We start from the raw sequence: 22905 nt of genomic DNA, 5'->3' as shown, positions 1-22905 counted from the left end.
CCTGCGCACTTATGCTCGGTGTCTCACCACGTGCAGATCCCTCCTCTAACCTATCCTCTAAAGGAGGCGTAGTGACAGTCTCTGAGCTGGTGGATGAGAGTGTCAGATCGAGTGACAATGTGCCTCCTCCTCGGACGGGCTGCCACATGTTCTTGGGTATCCGCAATGACAAAGGGAAACAGGTTAAGTTGTGGAGCAGGGAGAGGAGCAGTAAGACGTGCATACTGACAGCATCTGCAGCACGTGAGTCAGAAAAGATTGTGGCAGGAGGGAGATGTGGAAAACGAGAAGGAGCATTAGATATGCAGAGACCCCCTTCATTGAGACCTCCAGAGCGGCATGTGATCACAGGTGTAGAATTGGCCCAGCCAATGATCTGCAGCACATTCTCCTCCAAGGGGGTGAGGCATGCCTGTCCTCCCTTAGGTCTCTCCTGCTGCCGGCTGCTTTGAGCCACCTTCTCCTGCAGGACAGAGGGCAGTGTGTCAGTGAGTATCCTGCAAGGTGTCTGGGTGATGTGCTTGTCATGGTTGAATAGCTATCGGTGTGTGTGGCCTGTGAGTGGTGGTTGTGTGGCCTGCAAGTGTGGTACTATGTGCAGGTGAGATGCAGCATGCCGAGTGCAGCATTGTGTATCGATGGGCAGTGTTTATTGGTGGTTGGGTGGTGGGGGATGTGATGAGTGGAGCACTGGTGCAGTTGGTAGGATGTGCCACTTGACACTTGCATTCACTCACCTTGACCACTCATGTCAAATTGTCGAACTACTTTCGGCACTGCAACCATGTGCCTAGTGACATGCTCCTGGCGTTCATTTCCTGAGCCACAGCCTCCCAGTGCCTGCGGAGCTGGAGTCTGAAGGGTCTCCTGCCACCCTGCGGGTGCATGTTGGCCCTCCTTTCATCCACCCCCTCCACCAGAGCCTCCAGTGCATCATCAGAGAAGCATTGGCCCACTCTCGCGCCGGTTCCTCCATCCTTCTGGCCATCTCTCCTTCCTCCCAGTGGACTGTGCATGTGCCATTTAAAATGTGCACCTGCACCTTTAAGAGGTGCTCGCTGCTGATGACATGCACTGAGCACGCTCCATTTCGGGCTTCCTGATAGCTCTGTGCAGCCAGCACTACTCGCGCTGCTAATTAGAAGGCAGCACAAAGTTCACATGCTGCCTGTGCAGAGGCATTGGGCACGGGTTAAAAGCGGATCGTGCTACCCGTGCCCAATAATAAGCCTTAACCAATTTAACCCCCCAATGTATCTGGTCGAGCTGAAACATCTTCATTGTGTTTTCTTTTCTAATTTCAAATTCCGTTTTATTAAACCTCCTGCACGAGATGCACGCATTTGAATGCCAGGTGAGGTCAGGATCGGGCTTAGCTATGATTACACCATCATTGAATAGTCCACCACCATTCACTGTCTGGACAGGCCTGCAATATAAAACGTTTACCAGCTACCAAAGAAACAAAATGTACCGTACAGCATCCAACAGCCATTTATGTTTGGTTTTGGCCATGGATTGCCTCCAGTAATATTCCATGCTGCGAGACACACTAGAACTGCTTTGATTATTATACATACTGCATCTATGCTACGTTGCACTGCCAGAGGTTGCCTCAATAGCAGAGTCTGGGTTGCCTCTGATAATACAGGCTTAGGCCCATCATGATCTCGCTTCTGTTTATGTTGCTAAAACCAATTATCTTTATTCTGGCAGGGCATCATAGTGAGATGTTATTTGGTTCCCATTACCACAAAACCCATAGTGGAAGGAAACATTCTTGATTCAAGGTTTCCCTTATGTACTCCCATTGAAATAAGCTTCCGTTTTCACTTGAGCCCCAAAGGCATGATGGCTGTTGATGTCCAGCTCATATTAATCACTATTTCTGAAAGAAGGGCAGAGTTAGTCCGCACAGAGCGAAATACAATTAAAAGAGCATCATTTCTGGTTGTGGATTCACTTTGAATTGAATCCAATATGAAAAAGAATACAGACTATCAAGTTTAATTTATTTCCAGGAGAAGTCAAAACAATACCTCTTTCTGAGTCTATCACTGCAAAAAAATAATCCCAGTTTTACTCATTTCAATGGGTTTCAATATATTTCACTATTTTTTTCAAAAATCTCATTATTTCCAATGCGTTAGCACTGGCAATCAAGCTAATCAATGCTTTATCTGAATTTGTACTACTGTCAGGCCTCTACAGTGCATTGTGTAGGATGGCTGACATTGTTCACGTGCAAATGTGATTATTGATGCACTGTTGGACAAGCAACAGATATATTTTCTTTCCTGGTCTACATCAATCTTTCCAAATTTGACTGTCAGAAGCAATAGAAGAATGACTTCATTCAAATTCAGTTGATCCAAACTCATTTTGTTTATGCTGTGTGAACAGACTCCTACTGGTCCAGTCAATGGTTCCACTAGTTCATTCACAACTTGCATGTGCCACTCCTGGTAACAATCAATAAATGATCAAGTCATGAGCTCTCCCATGGGTCAGTTGCTAAAGGCAGTGAGTAGCTATACTATAGAGACCAGAAGAGCCTGGGTTTAAATCCCAATCTGTTGAGTGAGTTGACCTCACTGGGTGTGACTTCAGTGTCCCTGAGCTAGTGAGGGGAAAATTCAACATTTATCTCCATACTTGATTGATATTCAGCGACCCTTTGCCAGCAAATGAACATATGTGGACATCAAGAGAGAACAGAATTGGGCTCGATTGTGAACTTAGGATAGGTTTTGGCAAACCCGTTGTCGACACTCATTGTCTAAGCTCATAATTGAAAATAGGCACCTGAGTGAGGTACCAGAGGGCACTGTGGAACTGTACCCATCAGCAGCTGATACTTTCAGGAGAGAAGGGGATAAAATTGGGGACAGGAGAGGGGAAATTCATGTCACAATAAAAAAATGACTAATTGATGAGTATTACATTTTCAATATTTGACTCTTATACACCCTTGTTAATCGGTTTCTTGTCCAAGTTCCGTAGTAGTGAAGATACCTGTATTGAAAATTAGCAAAACATTTACATTTTCTTTGCTCTTTCACATGATACTAACAATGATAACTATAGAATAATAGGCATATACAATAAGGAGTTGATGACTAAAATAAATTATTCATGATACCAGCAAGATTTTATGATTTGATGTCACATGATTGATTTTTCACAATGTTTTCAATAATTTTCCATCAGTTTAAATAATCATTTATTCCAATCCTACAATTTTACTCAAACAGCAGAAGAAACCAAGTTATGACAAGAGATATCTCTCGAAATAACATTCCTTTGAGTACTTCATATAGAAGTATTTCCTTGACATAACACTCTCTCAGAAGGCTGCCCAAAGCAAATAGAACAACAGTATGAAGGATTTTTATTATATTTGGCAGACTTTTGTTTTCAGTTTTAAAACTAATAGCTTTCAGGTCTGTGTATTTTTTCACTTACCGATGCACCGAGAACCATCTGCGGATGTTACATAGCCACGGGGGCAGGTACAGTAATAGCTGCCAACAGTGTTAGTGCACTCGCCTCCATCACAGGCACCAAAGATGGTTCTACATTCATCGATATCTGGAAGACAAAAAACAGAAAAACTTTTCTATGATAGATGAATTTCCCACAAATGTTTAATCTTGTTACCTAGAATATATGGACTATCCACCACCCCATCCCCCCAGCAAAGTATCATTGTTATCAGCAGCATTAGTACATTAAGCTTCTGCTCAATGAGTCTTTTAGAAAAACATTTTAATTTTAGCTCAGAGAAATGAACTGACCTTTCCCAATATTTGAATGACTCTATGCAATGTGTTCTCATATATTTCATTAACCACAGTATATATTCAGAAGACTAGAATTTTAGGTTGTTTTTTTGGATTGAAAGAAGAAAAGATCATTTTATGGATGGTATAGATCATTGTGATTGATGGTACTCAGCTCATTCTCGGGAGTGCACTGACTTGCTGCTGGCCCAGTCCCACTGTCCTATCTCCAGCCCACCCACCCCTCATCCTGCTTCCAGTGCTCCTATTACCTTTCTCCAATTCCCAGTCTTTTGCTCTTTTCTCTTTCACTCTATCCTTTTGCTACCTTTCTTAGGCTTTCAGTCTCCTGCTCCCCTCTCTATTCTCCAGTCTCCTACTTACCCTGTCTTAGACTCCCAACATTGTTCTCATCCCTCTCGTGCTCCGCATACCTCATGCTCCTCTCTCAGGTTCTCCATTTACCACTATTTTTCTGTGCATAGTAATGGCAGCACATGAATCATCAGTGCATATTAAAAGCAAATTTCCTGCTTTCTGGGAAGTCACTGTGATTGATGTTACATCATATATATGAGCCATAGATTTTTTCTCAGGTTTGTTAGCTGAAAAGTGGACAGGGGTGGGGTGGGTCACTGTATATGTTGATCACCTTATACATGAGTATACTTGATATTCAAATTTACATGTTTTTTGCCAAAACATGTAGGATATGCAGTTAAAATTTATATTAAATTTTCAATTTAATGCACATGGAAAATAACCCACATCAACCTGCCCCTTCACTATGTGGTATATCAGCCTTCAACTCCTCTTTTTAAGAAAGCACAATTTACATTACATGGCAGCAACTGCCTAAAGGTAGTGAGCAGGCAGTCATGTCTGAAAAGATCTAAGACAGATGTTGGGAAAGAAACCAAGCTGGATGGAGGAGGCCCTAAAACCTGATCATAAAGTGAGGGCAAGTGTTTGCCTCCTTCCCTACAGGATGTTGAAAATAGATATGCTTGGAAACTGCCTGCAAAAGCCAAAGCAGAAAATGTGAAACAAGTCTCCAAGTTAACTCTTGTGCTAACATCCTATTGTATATGCCAAATAAAACAGGGTGCTAGCTTGGCAGCTGTGATTCATGACAGTCATTACACAGTTGAATTTTGTGGTAATGTCTAGAGAGAGGAAGGCTTGAGTAATGGTTCAGAAGTGCCAAGAGGCGTGACAAAAATTTTGTGAAGAAGGCCATAAAGAGGTCAGGTCAAGGAGCCCACTAATTAATGGAATCTGATTTGGACTTCAATCATCAACTGTAATCTTTAACAATTAAATTATCAATAGCAATTAATGGACTTGCAAGAAACTTTGAAGCATATTTTCAACCAAATTATTTTTCCAATATACAGAGAATCTGCTGCATAGCTGCTGCACTTCTACATTTCACATCCATCTGACGTGTTCACCATTAATTAATAGCAGTAACTGATCAGTTACCAGTGAATTTCATTAATACTGACAGTCCTCAGCTTGATAATGAAATAATTCATTAAAAAATATGAATTTAAATAATAACTATCAAAAAATGTCATTAAATGTATCGCTGAGTCATAAGGTTGTGGATTCAAGGCTTACTCCAGGACTTAAGCATAGAGTCCAGCTGGCACTTCAAGCGCTATACTGAGGGAATGCTGTATTCTCAGAGCTGCTGTTTTTCAGATGAGATGTTAAATTGAGGCTCTGTCTGTCTATGCACGTGGATGCAAAAGATCCTATACACTCTTCAGAGAAGAACAGGGAACTCTCCTGTGTCCTGGACAATTTCCTTTCTCCATCCCCAAAAACAAATTAACTGTTCATCTGTCTCATTTCTTTTTTGGGATCTTACTTTGTGCAGATAACTGCCGTGTTTGCCTGCATAACAACAGCGACTGAACTTAAAAGTAGCTTTGGAATGTACTAAGGATGTGATAAGGCACTATATAAATGCACGTTTAACAACTGCATTTTGCACCTATAAAAGTTCAAGGACTGGGACCACAAACATGGGTTCCAAATGAGCCTGCGTTTGTTGGCATCATCTAATTTTTTTTAAACAAGAGTAGAATCTGAAAATGACACACATTGGAAATTGTTATGCATTTACCATCTATGGGCACTAAATGAACCAACACGTGCCTATTTGATAGCTCAGTGGTCTACCAGTCCAGGTTGGGGGATAGAATGGGTTAGCACCAATAATTTTCAAAAACTGAACCATTAATGCCAATCAGGCTACCCAGAAGTGCTATTGAGGTCTTTCCCCACAGGAGGTGAGAACAAAGTGAAGGATGAGTAAAGCGGGAATGCCATCCAACACCTTCCTTGTTGCAAACTCAATTAATAAAGCAGAAGCCCAAGAACATGTCAGGTGCTCGTCTCCTGGTCAGGGATTGTGAACAGCATAGGAAATGAGGGAACTTAGAAAGGTTATAAAACAACTTGCTCGGAGATTGTTAAATGTGTTTCTTTTAACTCGCATAAAAGAGCCCTGTTGTGCTCTCCAGTTATTTGTTTTCACACTCATTAAAAACTACTGTACCTCATGATCACGATTCTCTAGCTATTTCAAATTATCTCATTGTCTCGCAATTGGAGAATTTGATGCAGCAAATTGACAGTTAACATCTGCTTCATCGACAGTATTCCATTAAAAAGTATTGCATCAATGCTGCGTGGCGCAGTTTGATCAAGATAAGTCAGCTTGTTTCAGTTGGTAGCAGTCTTGCATCTGAGTCAGAAAGTTTGGGTTTGAACTCCACTTCAGCAATTGAGCACATAATCTAAGCTGGCACTTCAGTGCAGTACTGAGGGAGCGCTGCATTGCTGAAGTGCCATCATTCAGATGAGACGTTAAATCAAGGCCCTCTGTGATTGTTTCAGTATGCACATTAAAGATCTCATTGCACTATTTGATGAAGAGCAATAAGTTCTCCTGTTCAACATTCCTCCCTCAATCAACAGATTAATTGGTTATTCATCTGATTTGCTGTTGGTGGGGCCTTGCTCTGTGCAAAATAGCTGACATGTTTACTCACATTGCACAATAACTGCACTTCAAAAAGTAATTCATTGGATGTGAAGCACTTTAGGACATCCTGAGGATGTGATACGATGCTTTATAAATGCAAGCTCCTTCATTTGATGTTACATCATGGATACTCTTCCATTTGTTCGAAAGCCAACTAACTTGAACTTGAGGTAGTTGTTTGAGTTTTACGGGCTTTCACACTGGTTTTGGACTTAAGAAGTACTTCTGCTGGATCAGCCTTATATTCAAACTCCAACTTGGATTGTTCTGAAAGTAAGGGCTCGATTTTACAATGGTGGCGGGTTGGCAGCAGGGGGGTGAAGGTGCGCGTGGCAAACCCGCAGGAACAAAACTGATTGACAGGCTAGCTGCCGTCAGGAGCTGCAACGCGAGGTGGGATGGGGGTGGGGTGGGGGAGAGAAAGAGAGAGAGCGAGACGTTATCCAGCACTGGACTGGAAGACCAGAGTGAGGGGAGAATGGAAGATCGGGGGGGAGAGGGGAAGATCATGGGGACATCAGGGGGAAAATTGGGGGGGGTGGGTGAAGAGGGGGACATCGGGGGGGAGGGTGAAGAGCGGGACATCGGAGCGGGAGACATTGGACATCAGAGCAGGGTGCAATGGTAGGTTCATTTAGTGTTTTCACTTCCGTCTATGGTTTTTTATTTAATTCATTTAGTTTCTTGTTCCCTGATCCAGCCCTTCATGCCTAGTTTCACCTGGCATGAATCAGCAAGCCGCCCAGGTAAGTTAAAAATTGTTCTAAGTACTTCATCTGTTACAGGTAAAGTGCCTTAAGTACCTCATTTGGCTCTTTAACTGTCATCCCGCTGGCTTTAATTGCCGGCTGGACTTCCGTTTCCAGGTCGCCCGCGTGCACACAGGTGGGTCCCTGGGAAACTCAGAATTCGGCGGATTGGAGCCAGCTTCCAAACCCGAATGGGATTTCCACGATTTTCGGAGCCGCCCTGCCCCCAACACACCCGCAATTGCCTCCTAAAATCACCCCCTAATTGTCTGGTCACTAACAATAAAACTATTTTGATAATACAGTTGAATATCTCCATGAGTCAATATACCACAAAACATGGTGAAGCAAAAAGACACGTTTACATCGATGGGGACGGAGCTTTCTTATCTTTAATGTAACTCCTGCCAGACGTAAAACAAAAACATATTTCCCCCAGAGTTTATGTAATAGAAAAGTTCTGGAAAAACCAGGACTGCATTTCTTCACAACTGCCTTGTTTTTGCATAATCTTCTAACAAAATTTTTGAAGGTATGTTATACAATATCGCAAGCTCCAGCTTACTATATTGTATAATAGTAAGATTTACTTCCTACAAAATTATATTCTTGAGATTTCCTCTTCAGCAGGGCTGCTGACTTGTAGTGACTGAATAAGTCAAATTCTATTTTTATTACATGGGATTAAGGTTTTTACTGGTGAATTCCTTGATTCAGTCCATTCTTTCATGAAAACTGTTAATCAGTGGCCTTGCTCATCATCAGTACAACTCAGGCATTAGCTGCCCATTTGTGAGATGCACAAAGGAGATAAGGCGACACATACTAAAAACAAAGGGAGGTTAACGTACACTCGTGTTATAAAAAATTATGCTTAGAGGCAGGACAAAAGGAATTCAACCAAGCCAGCTATATTCTAAAGGGAATTTCAAGGTCAGGGCCACAAATTAAATAAAATTTGGTTTTGTCTAGACCTCACTAGTATTTGGAATGAAGCCTTAAATATGATCCAACAAATAGCAGTTTTAGTCATTGCTGCCAAATCACTATATTGAGTATTATGAACACCTTATGAAGCATTTATATTAGATTACTATTACACAGAATGGTTTATATTACTTATATGGAACCATTATCTATCACTCGAGGGTCAGCTAGAACAATGTTGTTCGAGACATGAAAGGGTATTTTCTAATGTCACTGCTTAGCTTGGTTTATCAAAAGGATTCTTATAGTATTTTTTATGTATAATGTCTCTGATTTTGTACACTGAAATGAATCTGTAATGTAGTTACATTATATGTAAGTGCACACTTCTAGTGTCCACTTTCACACACTACTATATTTAATATGTACTTTGATATAATCAGTACTCAGATACAATACACAACTACTAGCTTTGATCACTGTCCAGATATGCCTTTGTCTTCATATACTAGTTCAGTCTGTTTCAGCCAAATTAGTTGGTTTACTTATAAGGCCTTACTGATTGAAATAACCTACGAGGGTCTTCTCATTCAGGAGGGGGTCATGAGGAGCTGCTGGCTACTGCTCTTGTGGTATTTCAGCAATCATTTAAGGTACATCAAGTTTCTCCCTGTAGCAATGTTAAAAGTGCATGGGCACACATTAGAGCACTGGATAAATCTTTCTGCAGTGCTTGACTGCAATATGGAGATGCTTTACTGAAAACCCAAAACCAAATTTCAGTAAAAAAAATAGCTTAGTGAAGAAGAAGCTGCTCTGCTGCCTTTAAGCCGAAGCTGAGCAGATGGAGAACAGAGCTGCAGCCTAAGTTCAATATGAATATATCCAGCATATGGGATTGATGAACTGAGAAAGACAAATTCTTCACATGCCCTTCCAGAAGTAAGGCTCATTGTAGTTCAATTTGCAAGTGCCTTGAAATTTAAAAAAACAGAGCTATGATTATGTATTGAAGAATAGAGTACTGGGGAGGGCAACCTGCATTTGCAAAAGTCAACTGTGAGCCACACAGTACGTTACAAAGATAAACCCCACAAAATTGCAGGACAGATCAACCTTGGTGTTTAAATTTCTAAACAGGAATTAGCTAAGTGTATGCAATCATCCAAAAGTTGATCAACTGACTATCATAAGATGGTAGCTAGTTTCCAGGACTTAACATGAGAAAACCTTTAAGGAATCTGTCTCTAGAATATCATAAACATGGGCAAAATTCTAATGTGCTTCGAAGGTTTATCAACAGGGAATAGTTAGTGTAAAAGATTAAGTAACTAACTAGTGGAGTTAGTTGAGAAAATCTGGTATTACTGCAATGCAACCACAAAGCTTCTGACAGTGAGCGCTGTGCTAGCTTTTATACCTTGAGGTCTAATTTGAGCCTTGCCTCAGTGATAATACTCTCACTTCTGAATCAGAAGATTGTGGGTTCAAGCCTCACTTCAGAAACTTGAGCACATGATCTAGGCTGACACTCCAGTGCAGTACTGAGGAAGTGCTACACTGTTGGAGATACCATCTTGCAGATGAGACATTAAACTGAAGCCGTGCCTGCCCTCTCAGGTAGATGTAAAAGATCCCATGGCACTATTTGAAGAAGAGCAGGGGAGTTCTCCCGGTGTCCTGGACAAACATTTATCCCTTAATCGACATCACTAAAATTGATTATCTGGTCATTTATCTTATTACTGTTTGTTGGACCTGACTGTGTGCAAATTGGCTGCTGCCCCCATGATACAATAGTTACTACACTTGAAAAAGTAATTAATTGGCTGCAAAGTGCTTTGGGACATCCTGAAGAATTGAACAGCGCTATGTAAATCCAAGTTTTCTCTTCTTACTAATGATTGCGGTGAATACTGTAGTAGATTTTTCACCTCACTAGCCTAGGGTATCTAAGCCAAATTGCATTGCTGATCTGACTGAGATTAGCTAACTCAGCATAGAGCAGGGAGTAGGGGCCTTCTGGTGTGCCTAGCTTTGGACGACTTCACATCTAGTGCATTTACCTACTAAGATGGGTTAGCTCTAATTCTGTTTTCATCCAACGTTCATACATGTGTACTTTACAGCAGGAATCACAGTAGAGCTTTCATGATTGGGAACCCTGGTTGATTGTTGCCCTTTGTGCGAGGACACTGAAGCTAAATGTAGCATTTCACCATTGTCCAGTTAAGAACAACTAATTCTGCACAGCTAGGAGATTGAACCTGGGAACCTTACTTACTTGTATCCTTTAATATTGCAACACACCATACTTTTACCCACTGAATCATTTGGGGAATCATATTTAGATCTTTACGAAACATTCTGGGCAAGACTATCTGGCATCAATGCCACTGAAACAGCATGACAAATACAAAGAGGCACCAAGGATTAATCAATTCCAAAAAATCAATTTATGCCTTGCATATCTTGGATCAGTTTCCTACTTTGGAATTCTTCATAAAGCTATCAGGTCTCTCTATCCCAAACCACTTACTATAGCTTGGAGATAATGGGGTAGATTTTCAACTTTTGAAATCAATGGAAATTAATCGGGTGGTTTCCATAACGTGCGGCCAATCTGCAACACCAGTTTTACGTCTGGGCAGTAAGTTGAAAATCTACCCCAATATGTTAGACAATTAACATATTTTAGTACTATATTGTGTGAAAAATATCCATACTATGTGGAGAAATACTAGTAGAAGCATATTTCAAAGCTGGAACACACTATCATATGTAGCAGCGACCTATAACTCTGTCAGAACCCAAAAGTGTGATGTTCCACTCATTTTAATTTTTTGCTTTCTACATTGTAACGTATGGCCTTTGACATTGTTTGCAACTGAGAGTGTTTTGGCTGATGATACAGTGAATTAATATGCTAAGTATGTGTTTATTTGAACAGTTTCTATGCACCTCAATGCACAGGACAGAGAAGATTTTAATGTGTTATGATAAAAGCATTCTTCAGAATACAGTCACTTGACAAGTGGATTTTACCTGGGAATAATTAGTTGCAACTTATTGGGACCTTCCATACAAAATATATATATCGGTACCTCAAATGCACTAACTACATTTCAACTTCAACTTCAAAGAAACATAGCCAATAAAGGTAACTTAAACTATGTCACTCTTTCTCTATTTCCATATAAAAGCAACTGAACCATATTTAAAAGGAAGAATGGCAATAATTCCATGGTCTATGAAAAGCAGGTCATGCGAACAAATTTATTGGAAATTCTTTGAAGATGTGGCAGAGTTGGTGGATGAAGGTAATCTGATAGCTGTTATATTTACTTGATTTTTAGAAAGTATTTGATGTGACCTGTGGCTAAAATGAAAGCTTTTGGTCTTGACTTAACAATAGGAGGCAAAGGGCGGTGATCAACTATTGTAATTCTAATTGGATAACTGTGACCAGCAGAGTTCACCATGGATCAGTGCCCAGGCCGCCGCAGTTCAAAATGTTCAAAAATGATCTTGATGAATGTATTAAAAGTGCAACATACTGGAGTGACAGGCGACAGCGAATAGGCAGCCTGTTTTACACCCTGCACTCAATGGAAAAGAAAATCAGTCGGGGTGTAAAACTGGCGACCAATTTGACATTGCCTATTTTGCGCTACCACCCAAGACCAATTTCACCCACAATGTTTTTTGGAAAGGAATAAAATTAAATGAGATCTGCAGAGATTTAGCAACTGGATAGACACATTTAAAATTCTCACCCTTGTGTTCAAATCCCTCCATGGCTTTGCCCTTCCCTATCTCTGTAACTTCCTCCAGCCCTAAAACTTTCTGATAACTCCTTGGGACAATTTACCACATTAAAGGCACTATATAAAAGCAAGTTGTTGTTGTTATTGTTGTAAAGAGGTCCACAGATGTGGGCTCCTAAGAATGAGTTAGCGTAGGAAGATAAGCAAAGAAACTTTGGGATTGATTTTAACTCACCTCCTCCTCCTCCTGGTCCCACAAGGAAAGTAAAACAATCTTACTTGTTTGAGCCTCTTCTGACCCCAGATCCTCTTCACCGAGCAGCAAAGCTACTGTGGTTTCCCGCTAAGGCTGCTCAGTTAAAATTCCTGTCATCGGGACATGATATTTATATGTATAAAAGGACACCGTCGGCTTTGGGCGGGTGTCTCTTACCACCTGCTCAGGGGAGCAGGTTAAAATTGTCAACCGTCAGTTCCCAATGGCTCCAGGGCAGGTAAGTAACCTGGGCGTTTTTAACTGACTACTCGCCTGGTTTCTGCTGAACAGGTAGGGTTAAAATCACCCCCACTGTTTCACATTCCTTCTTCTGATTTGTATCATCCAAAATTATTCCTAGTTGAAAGGTTCCTTCAATGTTTTGGCAACAGCTAACTGGACCCAAAATGTTTGCCCATCATACAAACAATTAAGCTGCCTGTAGCAGAACTGGCAGACAAGAGTCCACCTTACTTGAAAACAACTCAGTTCAGCAGGTTTTGAATTCTATCTTTGTTCAGAATCTCTTTGATGATATCTTCTTTTAACCATATCTGGAGGACAAAGTCAATAATCACCTAACAAAACTTGAAATGTGGAGTTTCCCTTTGCTAACATATTTTGACTTCATAATGAAAGCCTTCAGACTTGATTTTATGGGACAAAACACCTTTCAGCCTGTTAATCTAGCTCCCTATCATTTTTCAAAGTTACCTACAGAGTTAATGAAACCTTAAAGTGTGATAAACAGGAATTCTCCTGATGGGCCAATGGATAACTACATTGCACATTGTGATACTAAGACATATAGCCCATGAAGGTATCAGGTTTAATTCCTGATCTGAGTGGAGCTAGCTCATTTTAGCCAGACAGCAGAGTGAACACTACAATTGGCCTCAGCACTGTGACATTTTTCACCAGATGTGATATTGGGCGTAAGATATCGGTCCAAATACCAATGGGCATGTTACAATTAGACATGAACAGCTTTAAGCGTTGCTATGGGCAGCGGAAGGCTGGATTTTAAAACTAAAGGCCTGGAAAAACTCTACAATCAATCGCGGGATGAGCAATTTCATAGGCTAAGGCTTTTTTTAAAAATGTGAAAACAAATTTTTAGTCAGCCCCGGCCCCAAGGTTGCGGCAGATGCCAAGACATGCAACCGTCATTCTATGGCTGCTCCCAAGTGGGCTCCAAGATCGAGACTGAGGAGCCCACCAAAAGTATACAAAATAGGCTGACCGTGGCGAACTGGCAGGGGCCAGGGCACATCTCTGAATTCCAGCTGGGACTGAGTTGAGCCAGGATTGCACTAAAACGGAAAATACTGGCTTTGTTGTCTAGAATCACACAGGAAAAGTGGCCACTTGAGTATGGTAATGTAGGGCTGTCAGCACCCATGGAATCATACCAGAGAATGAATTGCTCTTCTGGAGAGGCACAGGGATACTGGGGAGTAAAGTGTAACAAAGTCCTTCAAAGTGAGAGGCCTATATGCAATCACCCTCAGTCTGAATGTGATTGCACTTTGACTGTGGTAATGTCATGTATGCATCTCAGTCCAAGGACTTAGGCTGTATTTCCCTCTGCTCCATCATCAATGGCAGAGCCTCAATGTCATGCCCCTAAACTCCAGAATTTTCTTCTTAAAGCTCTCTGCCTTACTTCATCCTTCATCAAAGTCTTAATCAATATTTATCTGTTCAACTACGCCTGCAGATACTCCCCCTAACTCTTGCTTCGTGTCCATTCAATCTTCCTTCCCCCACCCACAAAGCACCTTTTAATATTTTGCTAAGTTAAAGGTTAAATGCAAGTTGTTGTGATATCCCTCCTCCACCTCTGTAATGTTTCAAAGCATGAAACATGATTATCATGGGCACCATTCTCCACAAAGGCAGAACAACAAGCCCTTTATTCTTAAGGAAAATGTTACTTTATAAGATTTGTAACTTGGAAGCTACGGCTTCATTTGAAAAGTTTGTCATAAGCTTTTCTGCAGATTGTTTTGTGCATTAGCATTATTTAAATTGTAGTGCAATTTTTCATTTGTGAGGTGTAGGGCTTGAGAGGTCAAAGTCCTAACTATAGTATATACTTCCCACTCATTTTCTTGAAAACACTACAGACAAATTGTCAGTAAAGTCAAAGGTCCTTGTAATCATACTGCTGCATTCAATTACAGAGCACTAAAAATGTCTATTCTGTCAATGATTTAATTTTACTTGAAGGCATGGAGACCTATAGATTTCAGCTTCTAAGCTTTCCCTTTAACCATTTAGTAATATGTTTCTCTCAGTGCTAAAGATCCAAAGGCATCAAAAAACATCACGAAAACCACTTTGAAAAGGATGTGTCTTTTTCAAAAAAAAAGTACTGTCTTAATTTAAATCTAGTTCCAAATTTCCCCTGATAGCTCAGTAAGTTTTCTCAGCTATACAGAACAAGAAAGACTGAAATTCAATCCCAGGCCAGTAATGAATTAGCTTATCTCAGTCGGAGTGATGGTAGTGGCATTACAAAAAGGGTCTCAAAAGCCTCAAGGGAGGAAAATTTGCCAGATTTCCCATTCCTGATCACTACCCAGTGCACAAGTTGGGTGAGGTCAGGATCTGTCTCAGTTGTCATGTACCCTGTAACTGAATAACTTGCTAGTACTCATTGTTCAGTCTCACACATGAATAATGGCCTTTGGGAAAAGCAGAGGAGGCTACTAGCGCCCATACAAGCATAAACGGGCAGATTGAGGCCCAATTTTCGTGACCAACATCCTGTGCAAGATGTCCGACTCAATTTTTCAGTCAGCCCAGGTGGCCGCCTAAAATAGGTGTTAGGCCACTTGCGGATGTAAACGCGGGGCCTACTGTCTGTTTTAGGACCCCTCGGGAAATTGGCATCCCGAGGAGCAGACCTGGCGCGGATGTGGCCTAGGAACTGGTTGCCACCGAAAAGGTGAGATTTAGTAATTTTTAAAAAATTCATGTGAAGTCAGGAGAAGCAAGAGTTCTCCTACCAGCTTTACAGCACTCCTGACGGCCAATGCTGGGTGCAATTAGCTCCTCCTCCTGCTGTCTCTCCTTTTCCTGGCACTCACCTGATGCCACTGCCGCCTTCGCATCCAAAACCAGATGCTGACGAATTTCTACCTCACAAACTTTGTACCCTCGCCACCGATTCCATCCCCCTCCCTGGCCTCAGGTATGATAGCTGATTGATTTTAACTTATGCTGATTCAAATATGCTGTAATGGAGATCATTTTTCTCCAAGTAACAATGTTCATAACTGCAAAATGCTTCCTCTTTCACAGGAGTATAATACTCCTTTTAATTTTATTTTGGGTGAGGATTGCCTCTGATAGTGTTAATAAATGGAATACTACACCACTTTTGGCAGTCAATGTTGAGAAACACATTCAGGTCAGGTGTAATAAAGCTCCTTCTGCTCTACTTCAACAATGTGGTTTAACCCAAACCTCAAAAGGTCAGCCCACGCTATGCCAGTATGAATTGTTCCATTTTTCACACCAGTTATCACAGTGGCCTCTCTGAGTGAGGCTGCCAATTATGCCAAATCATTGACAATTTTGTGCTGTGGAATCCTACCATCTCAGAGCTGGGTTAAGGCTCTTCTCTTGGGGCCCTTACAGCTGGTAGAAAGAGACTTTCATTCCATCATAAGTTAGAGTTGAATTTCCATCCAGGTCACTGAAGTTAAAAGGCAGCAGAACTACTGTGCTGCCCAGTTCCTGACCATACTCTTTTTTTAAAGCTGATACTTTATTTTTCTTAAGAAACACTTACACAAGCAGATTGCCTAGCCAAAATTCAGATTTTCCCTGATGCACTGCTTGCACACAGCACGAATAAAATTCTTTTCACTTCTGCCACTGAAAATCCACTTTGATGCCTAAATTTGTACCAGTGCAAAAAATAATAAGTGGAGTCTCTGTTTTTCAATCCGAGACTGTACGGGTAAAAAGAGAAGGAACTATGAATGCTTGGACCAAGGGTTTTCTGCTTGTGCGCTCACCAGTTCACGATTTTTCACCCATCAACTTTAATATGCACAAAATCACCAGTGGGCGAGTACAGAAGCAGAAAATCCCCATCTTGGAATCTAAAACAAAAAGAGAAAATGCTGGAAATATGGGCCATGTCGGTGGGGATTCGAAAAGACAAAAGGCAGGCTAACGTTTGGGTGCAAGCCATCTTCTGATGACATGTTAGGGCAAATTTCCTTCTTCATTGTGACTGGGGATTGCTCAGTTGCCAGGTGCAGCAAAGGAGAAATGGGGGCAAGGTCTCATTGCAGCAGGTCTCCGCCCCGTCATGCTGCCCCAGAATTTCCAGAACCTCCCCCCGAAATAACATAACTGGGTCTGCTTCCGTGAAGTAGACATTGTAATAAAGTGGGAGGGAGCATTCTCAGCCTCCTGCCATACTTTCTTCTCTCTGCATCTGGGGAGCACCCAAACGAAAAGGCGCCATAAGAAACCTAGCTGTGGGCCTCATTGCCGGGATCCTCAGTGGGCTACAGGGTCTGTGGGAGTGCTGGAGGCAGCCTGAAGAAACAGAGGCTGACTATCTTAAAAAGTATTTAAAAGATTAGCCCCCCCCCCACCCCCCAAGTAATCTTCAAGCATCTCCAGCAGCAAAGCAGGAGGTCCTGATTCTGACGGCCAAGAATACAGTAACAGGACTCTCAGGCCTGCACCTAAGCCTCTGTTGCTACCCTGCAATCTCAGCACAAGGCCTTGCCAGGGACGGGCCTCTGTCAGGAAGGTACCCGGGTTGAGAATTTTCAGTGGACTCCTCCACTTACTTCGGGTACTTGTCGAGCCCCAAGTAGGGGCCCAGAGAGCAAAATCGACCCTCTTTTCTCTCCAGATGCTGACAAATCCACTACATATCTTAGATTGTATGAAGTTATTAAGTTAAATAAATTCTACATAACTGTTACTGCCCAAGATTCTGGCTGTAATTCATGCATTTCTTCACCGCTGGTGTGGATCAACATCCAATACCATTCAACAGAAAGATAGCTGCCCACTTACAAGCTCACTACATACATCAGTGCCAGCCTTGGTTCAGTGGTAACAATCTTACCTCTGAGTCAGAAGGTTGTGGGTTTAAGCCCCACTCCAGAGATTTGAGCACATAATCTAGGCTGTCACTTCAGTGCAGTACTGAGGAGTGCTACATTGTTGAAGGTGCCATCTTTCGGATGAGACGTCTGTCCTCTCAGGTGGACCTAAAAGATCCCATGGCACTACTTAAAGAAAAGAAGGGGAGTTCTCCAAGTGTCTTGGCCAACATCTTTCCCTCAACCAACACCTCTAAAAGAGATTATACAATCATTTATCTCATTGTTGTTTGTGGGAACTTGTTGTGCGCAAATTGGCTGCTACATTTCCCTACATTACAACAGTGAATACATTTAGAAGTACTTCATTGGCTGTCAAGCGCTTTGGGACATCTTGAGGAGCTGAGAATTAAGTGCTGTAATTTTATATGACATGCAGATAGCAGGGCCATTCAATATTTATTCATGAAGTTTTAACTAAAACAGAGTGTGTAGTCAGGCAAAGATTTTACGTATTTAGTTCATCTTCATTGACCAAAATCCCATTTGAGCATGTGATGTGCTGTCTGTGGTCATTTTCCCACGGACTCCAATTTATGATCTCTACGTAGGTGATGTTACAACTGCTGAAAAAAGGATGACCTATTTGTCTACTGAGGCAAGGGTGTTACGTGATTAATGTAGGGTAACAAATACAGGACAACCTTTGACAATGGGACATGTTTGTTCTGTAAATGACCCCTGTTTGGAGAGTTCTAGTTCTCACTTCACCTCAGATGGGAATGGAAATTAAGGTGCATAACACCACACTAAAAGAGTTCAATGGTGATATCCCTTTTAAATGCTATTTGCCATGCAGAGGCGCTTTTTTGACAACAGGGTAGTTTCTTTCGGCTCCATCATCAAAACAAGCATTGATTGTCACTGATTCTAGAGATATATGTGTTTAACTCCAGCTAAAAAAACAAGGTTTGACATCTCAGCTGTGAAAGAGAGGATACTTGATCCAGGATCAGTTTACTGAACAAACTCATTCAACTTCAAACTAATTTTAGACAAAAAAAACAGATAAAACAAGATTATCTTGCATCTATCAAGGTTTCTTACACTATCTTTAAATAAGGTTAAAGGCTTATGTGACCTTATAGGTATTTTGGGGGAAATTATGTAGCATGTGCTGTTTCAAACAGCAACTGCCCTCAACCTCCTCCATCGACCAAGCTCCTTTCTCCCCATCCCATGCAATATGGCTAATGAGGGTAAGGTTCCTGTTGCAACTTGACAACATCCTTTACTTATTAAAAAAAGTATAGCATCTGGATTTATAAACAAAACAGCCAAAATAAAACATCAAGAGGTAATCTGCTTACAGAGAAATGCAAAACTGAACGCTGTTGTTAATCCCCTAGTGATAGTGTTTATCCATATAATCACACCACAATGACTTCTTCAGTAGTTTGGATCTGATCGATCTTGCCATATGGAGAATGATCACAAAAAACTGCCCAAATGACTGAGTTTGATTCTGCTCTGATCACCCATTTACAGTCTCAGACGTAAGTAAAGGTGTGCACTGAACCATAATGGGACAGTAGCATAAATATGGAAGCACAATGAGAGGAAAACTCTATTCAATATTTCTCTGTTTGTTATTTAGAGAAAATAGTATCATCTCTGTGTTAAAGACTACATTGTTCATGATTTATTAACAGATTCTCATATTTAATTGAAAGAAATGCTTCAGATGTTTACTGTTCGGCCTTAAGAATTAAAGTAAAATTCCAATTTCACAGAGTAACTTAAAAAGAGTAAGGAGAGTGCAACCACTTACGCCAAATAAATATTAAATATATTGTCAGTAAAACAGAGCCAGAGGACATACATTTAAATTAGTGAGAAATAAAGGTAAATTTAATTGTCACAGATGTCACTGGGCGGATGCTTTATGCGAATGTATCAAATTTTAATGGGTTGAAATAGCGAAGAATGAAATTTGGTATGAGTTAAGTGTTCATATGATAACAATAACAATAATTTCTACACAATAGTCCTAAAACAGCTATGAGGAAGGGTAGTAATTATATGCAATAATCTGACAAGCCAGACAGTAAAGACAGCAACATTCAGGACATGCAAAGTGCAACTGTATGCTACTGTTATGTTTTCGGGGAGGGGTTTACTCTTTTACTTTAGAATTTGTTGGGTTCAGCATCAACTGCATCAGCTTTATTCTCGATGTCCCAGATGGTGCTATCAATTGCCGAGATATCTAGATAAATTTGTAGCACGCCTCGGGCTCAGAGAACCAACTTCACTAAGTTTCGGCTTACTGGTGTTATCGTGTGTCCTCACAGACTTCAGAAGGCAGTAGAATAATACTTTACTGGACTGTGACTAGACTTTAACTACCAAACAAATTTATAAAGCAGTAAAAGAATAAATAAACAGTACAATGGCACAATATAAATTTTACAGCAGTTACTAACTTAACTATCCCAAGTAAGTAGAAATTAGTCTTGACCGTTGTGCTGAACTATGTATTCTTTTGCGGCAGCTCATTTCTTTTTCTCAAAATGCACAGAATCTATCTGGACTGACTATCACACACCAAAGATTTCAGACAGACTCTCCAGTCTGAACTAGTCAGGCTGAGAAATACTTACCAAAAAATGTCCAGGGCTAAGCATTTTTTTTAAAAAAACTGCCAACATAAATTGAACCAAACCCACAAGATATTTGTATTTGAATTGAATGACTTTGACCCTCCTTCGAAAATCTGGATAACACAAATTTACTAATTGTTCCAACTACTGGATCGACAATAAATTAGGTCATGTTTTCTGTGAGTTCTAGTGATTTTTAACCCCTTATGGACCATGACAGTGCTAAAAAAAAGCCAAGCTAAATCAGACAAAAATGCTTCACTTTTGGTTATTTTAAATGGGTTAAAGACTATGGTCGGGAAATTCCTCAGAGCTGCTCCCACTCTGCCGTCGTTACTTCACCGAAAGTGCGACAGAAAGCCCGTTTATCCACGTATATAGGGTTTCCTTCGCACTTCCGGCAAAGTTACACCAGTGCAGCGGGAGCAGCTCCAACAAATTTCCAGGCCCATGTTAAAATAGCACAGATGGGAATTTAATGTGAACACACTAACAAAATTGTACAGAGGAAATGTAAGCCCATTATGTTAGGTGAATTTTTGTGGCAAGCCTTAAAAGCATGGAACTCAGAGCTAAAGTGGAATAAAGCAAAATGGAATAGTTGAAATTAGGTTCATACACTTCACATTACTTCAGGTAACATACAGAAAGTGCTTGAACTTTACATCAGGTTTATATCATCTGAATACTTCAATTGCATTAGTTCCCCAACTATCCATTCTTCCATGCATGATATACATAGGTTCCTCTATCCATGTGTATTTTCTAAAACAGTATTTATGTAATCCTTACATTCTCACAACAGACGTTGCCAGTTATTTTCCTCCAGTCAAACATATATTGTAATATTGCATTTCTGACATCACAGGACAATCGGAGGGAATTTTAACCCCCCCAGGAAGGGTGGGACAGTGGGTTAAATTGTTAAAATGAGAAACCCGACCCCAACCCCCCCTCAATTCCGGTTTTAACCAAGACGGGTTGGGGGACGGCCAAGTAATCGGCTCTCAAGAGGTGGGTCGGTAATTATAATCTGTTATTGAGGTTCCCTGCCTAAGATTTTGTCAGTGATTTGGATTTAATGCCTCCAGCATGGGAAACCCGGCAGCTGAAAGGAGGCAAGGACTGCTGGATCCAGCAGATAAGTGCTTTTCCTGTCATGGACAGGTACAGAAAATAATCAAAAAAGCTAAGGGAATGCTGGCTTTTATATCTAGAGGACTAGAATACAAGGGGATAAAAGTTATGCTACAGCTATACAAGCCCTGGTTAGACCACACCTGGAGGACTGTGTTCAGCTCTGGGTACTACACCTTAGAAAGGGTAAATTGGCCTTGGAGGGAGTACAGTATAGATTTACTAGAATGATACCTGGACTCCAAGGGTTAAATTACGAGGAGAGATTACACAAACTAGGGTTGTATTCCCTGGAATTTAGAAGATTAAGGGGCGATTTGATCAAAGTTTTCAAGATATTAAGGGGAACTGATAGGGCAGATAGAGAGAAACTATTTCCACTGGGTGGGGAGTCTAGGACTAGGGGACATAGCCTAAAAATTAGAGCCAGGACTTTCAGGAGTGAAGTTAGGAAACACTTCTACACGCAAAGGGTGGTAGAAGTTTGGAACTCTCTTCCGCAAACGGCAGTTGATGCTAGCTCAATTGTTAATTTTAAATCTGAGATTGATAGATTTTTGTTAACCAAAGTTATTAAGGGATATGGGGCTAAGGCGGGTATATGGAGTTAGGTCACAGATCAGCCATAAATGGTGGAAAAGGCTCGAGGAGCTAAATGGCCTACTCATGTTCCTATGTTCTTATGTTCCAGCGCTGCTTGTGGGCCAGGAGGAGCAGGAATGCTTTGCCCCGGCCCCTCAAGCAAACCTGCTGCGATCTTCTGACCCCCCATGCGATCGTCCGATCCCCTCCTGCAATCTGATCTCCCCCCCCCCGCCCCTGATCTGATCTCTCTCCTCACTGCGATCTGATCTCTCTCCTCCTCACAATCCGATCCCTGGCTGCAGTCTTCAATAGCAGGCATTCCCGCCCGGCAGCAACCAGTCTCTCAATCTGGCCGACTGCCGGATGGGAAACGAAGTAAAAAAATTCTAATGAGGTCCTGCCATTAGATTCGACAGGATGCCTTCCCGGTATTTCTGAGTTTCCCGGCAGCTGACATGCACCCCCGCTCCCTCCCCACCTCCCCGTAAATATCGGGGCCAACATTCTTCATTACCAATGATGTCCTCAAATATATAGACAACTGGTCTGAATCCAACAATGGCTACCTCTTCAAGAATGGAACATAGCAAGTTCTATGTATGATACAAAAAATAGAACGTAGATAAACTACAGATGCATATATGTATCCCTTACTGAGGTCCCTCACTGCTTTTGGTGTTGTATGTACACTCATGATTGCGCCAATTGTACTGGATCAAAACCAACTCAAGGCTATATGTACGCATCTGCAATTCAACTCTGGCCATCCATTCTTCCATAATAACAAAATGGAATAAAGTACAAAAGGAAAAGAATGTTAGTTCTTTTTTTCCAGTTATGTAACTGGTAACTTTAATCACTGGGGGAAAGCTCAGCAGTCAGCCACGTATAAATTGC

The 22905-nt window shown here is 41.3% G+C and overlaps 1 protein-coding gene across 1 annotated transcript in view; it reads right to left on the bottom strand.

Annotated features, from left to right (window-relative positions):
• The window catches only part of LOC137321079 (fibrillin-2), a 394436-nt gene that overhangs the window by 237157 nt on the left and 134374 nt on the right, over nucleotides 1-22905 (bottom strand). Inside the window, exon 8 of the mRNA XM_067983259.1 lies at nucleotides 3466-3591. Coding sequence (XP_067839360.1) covers nucleotides 3466-3591 — 126 coding nt within the window. The remainder of the gene's footprint in view (nucleotides 1-3465; nucleotides 3592-22905) is intronic.

Source organism: Heptranchias perlo, chromosome 4, assembly GCF_035084215.1.
Source record: "Heptranchias perlo isolate sHepPer1 chromosome 4, sHepPer1.hap1, whole genome shotgun sequence".
NCBI classification, from domain to species: domain Eukaryota; kingdom Metazoa; phylum Chordata; class Chondrichthyes; order Hexanchiformes; family Hexanchidae; genus Heptranchias; species Heptranchias perlo.
The sequence above is the reverse complement of the archived record's forward strand: the minus strand, read 5'-3'. Positions and strand labels throughout refer to the sequence as shown.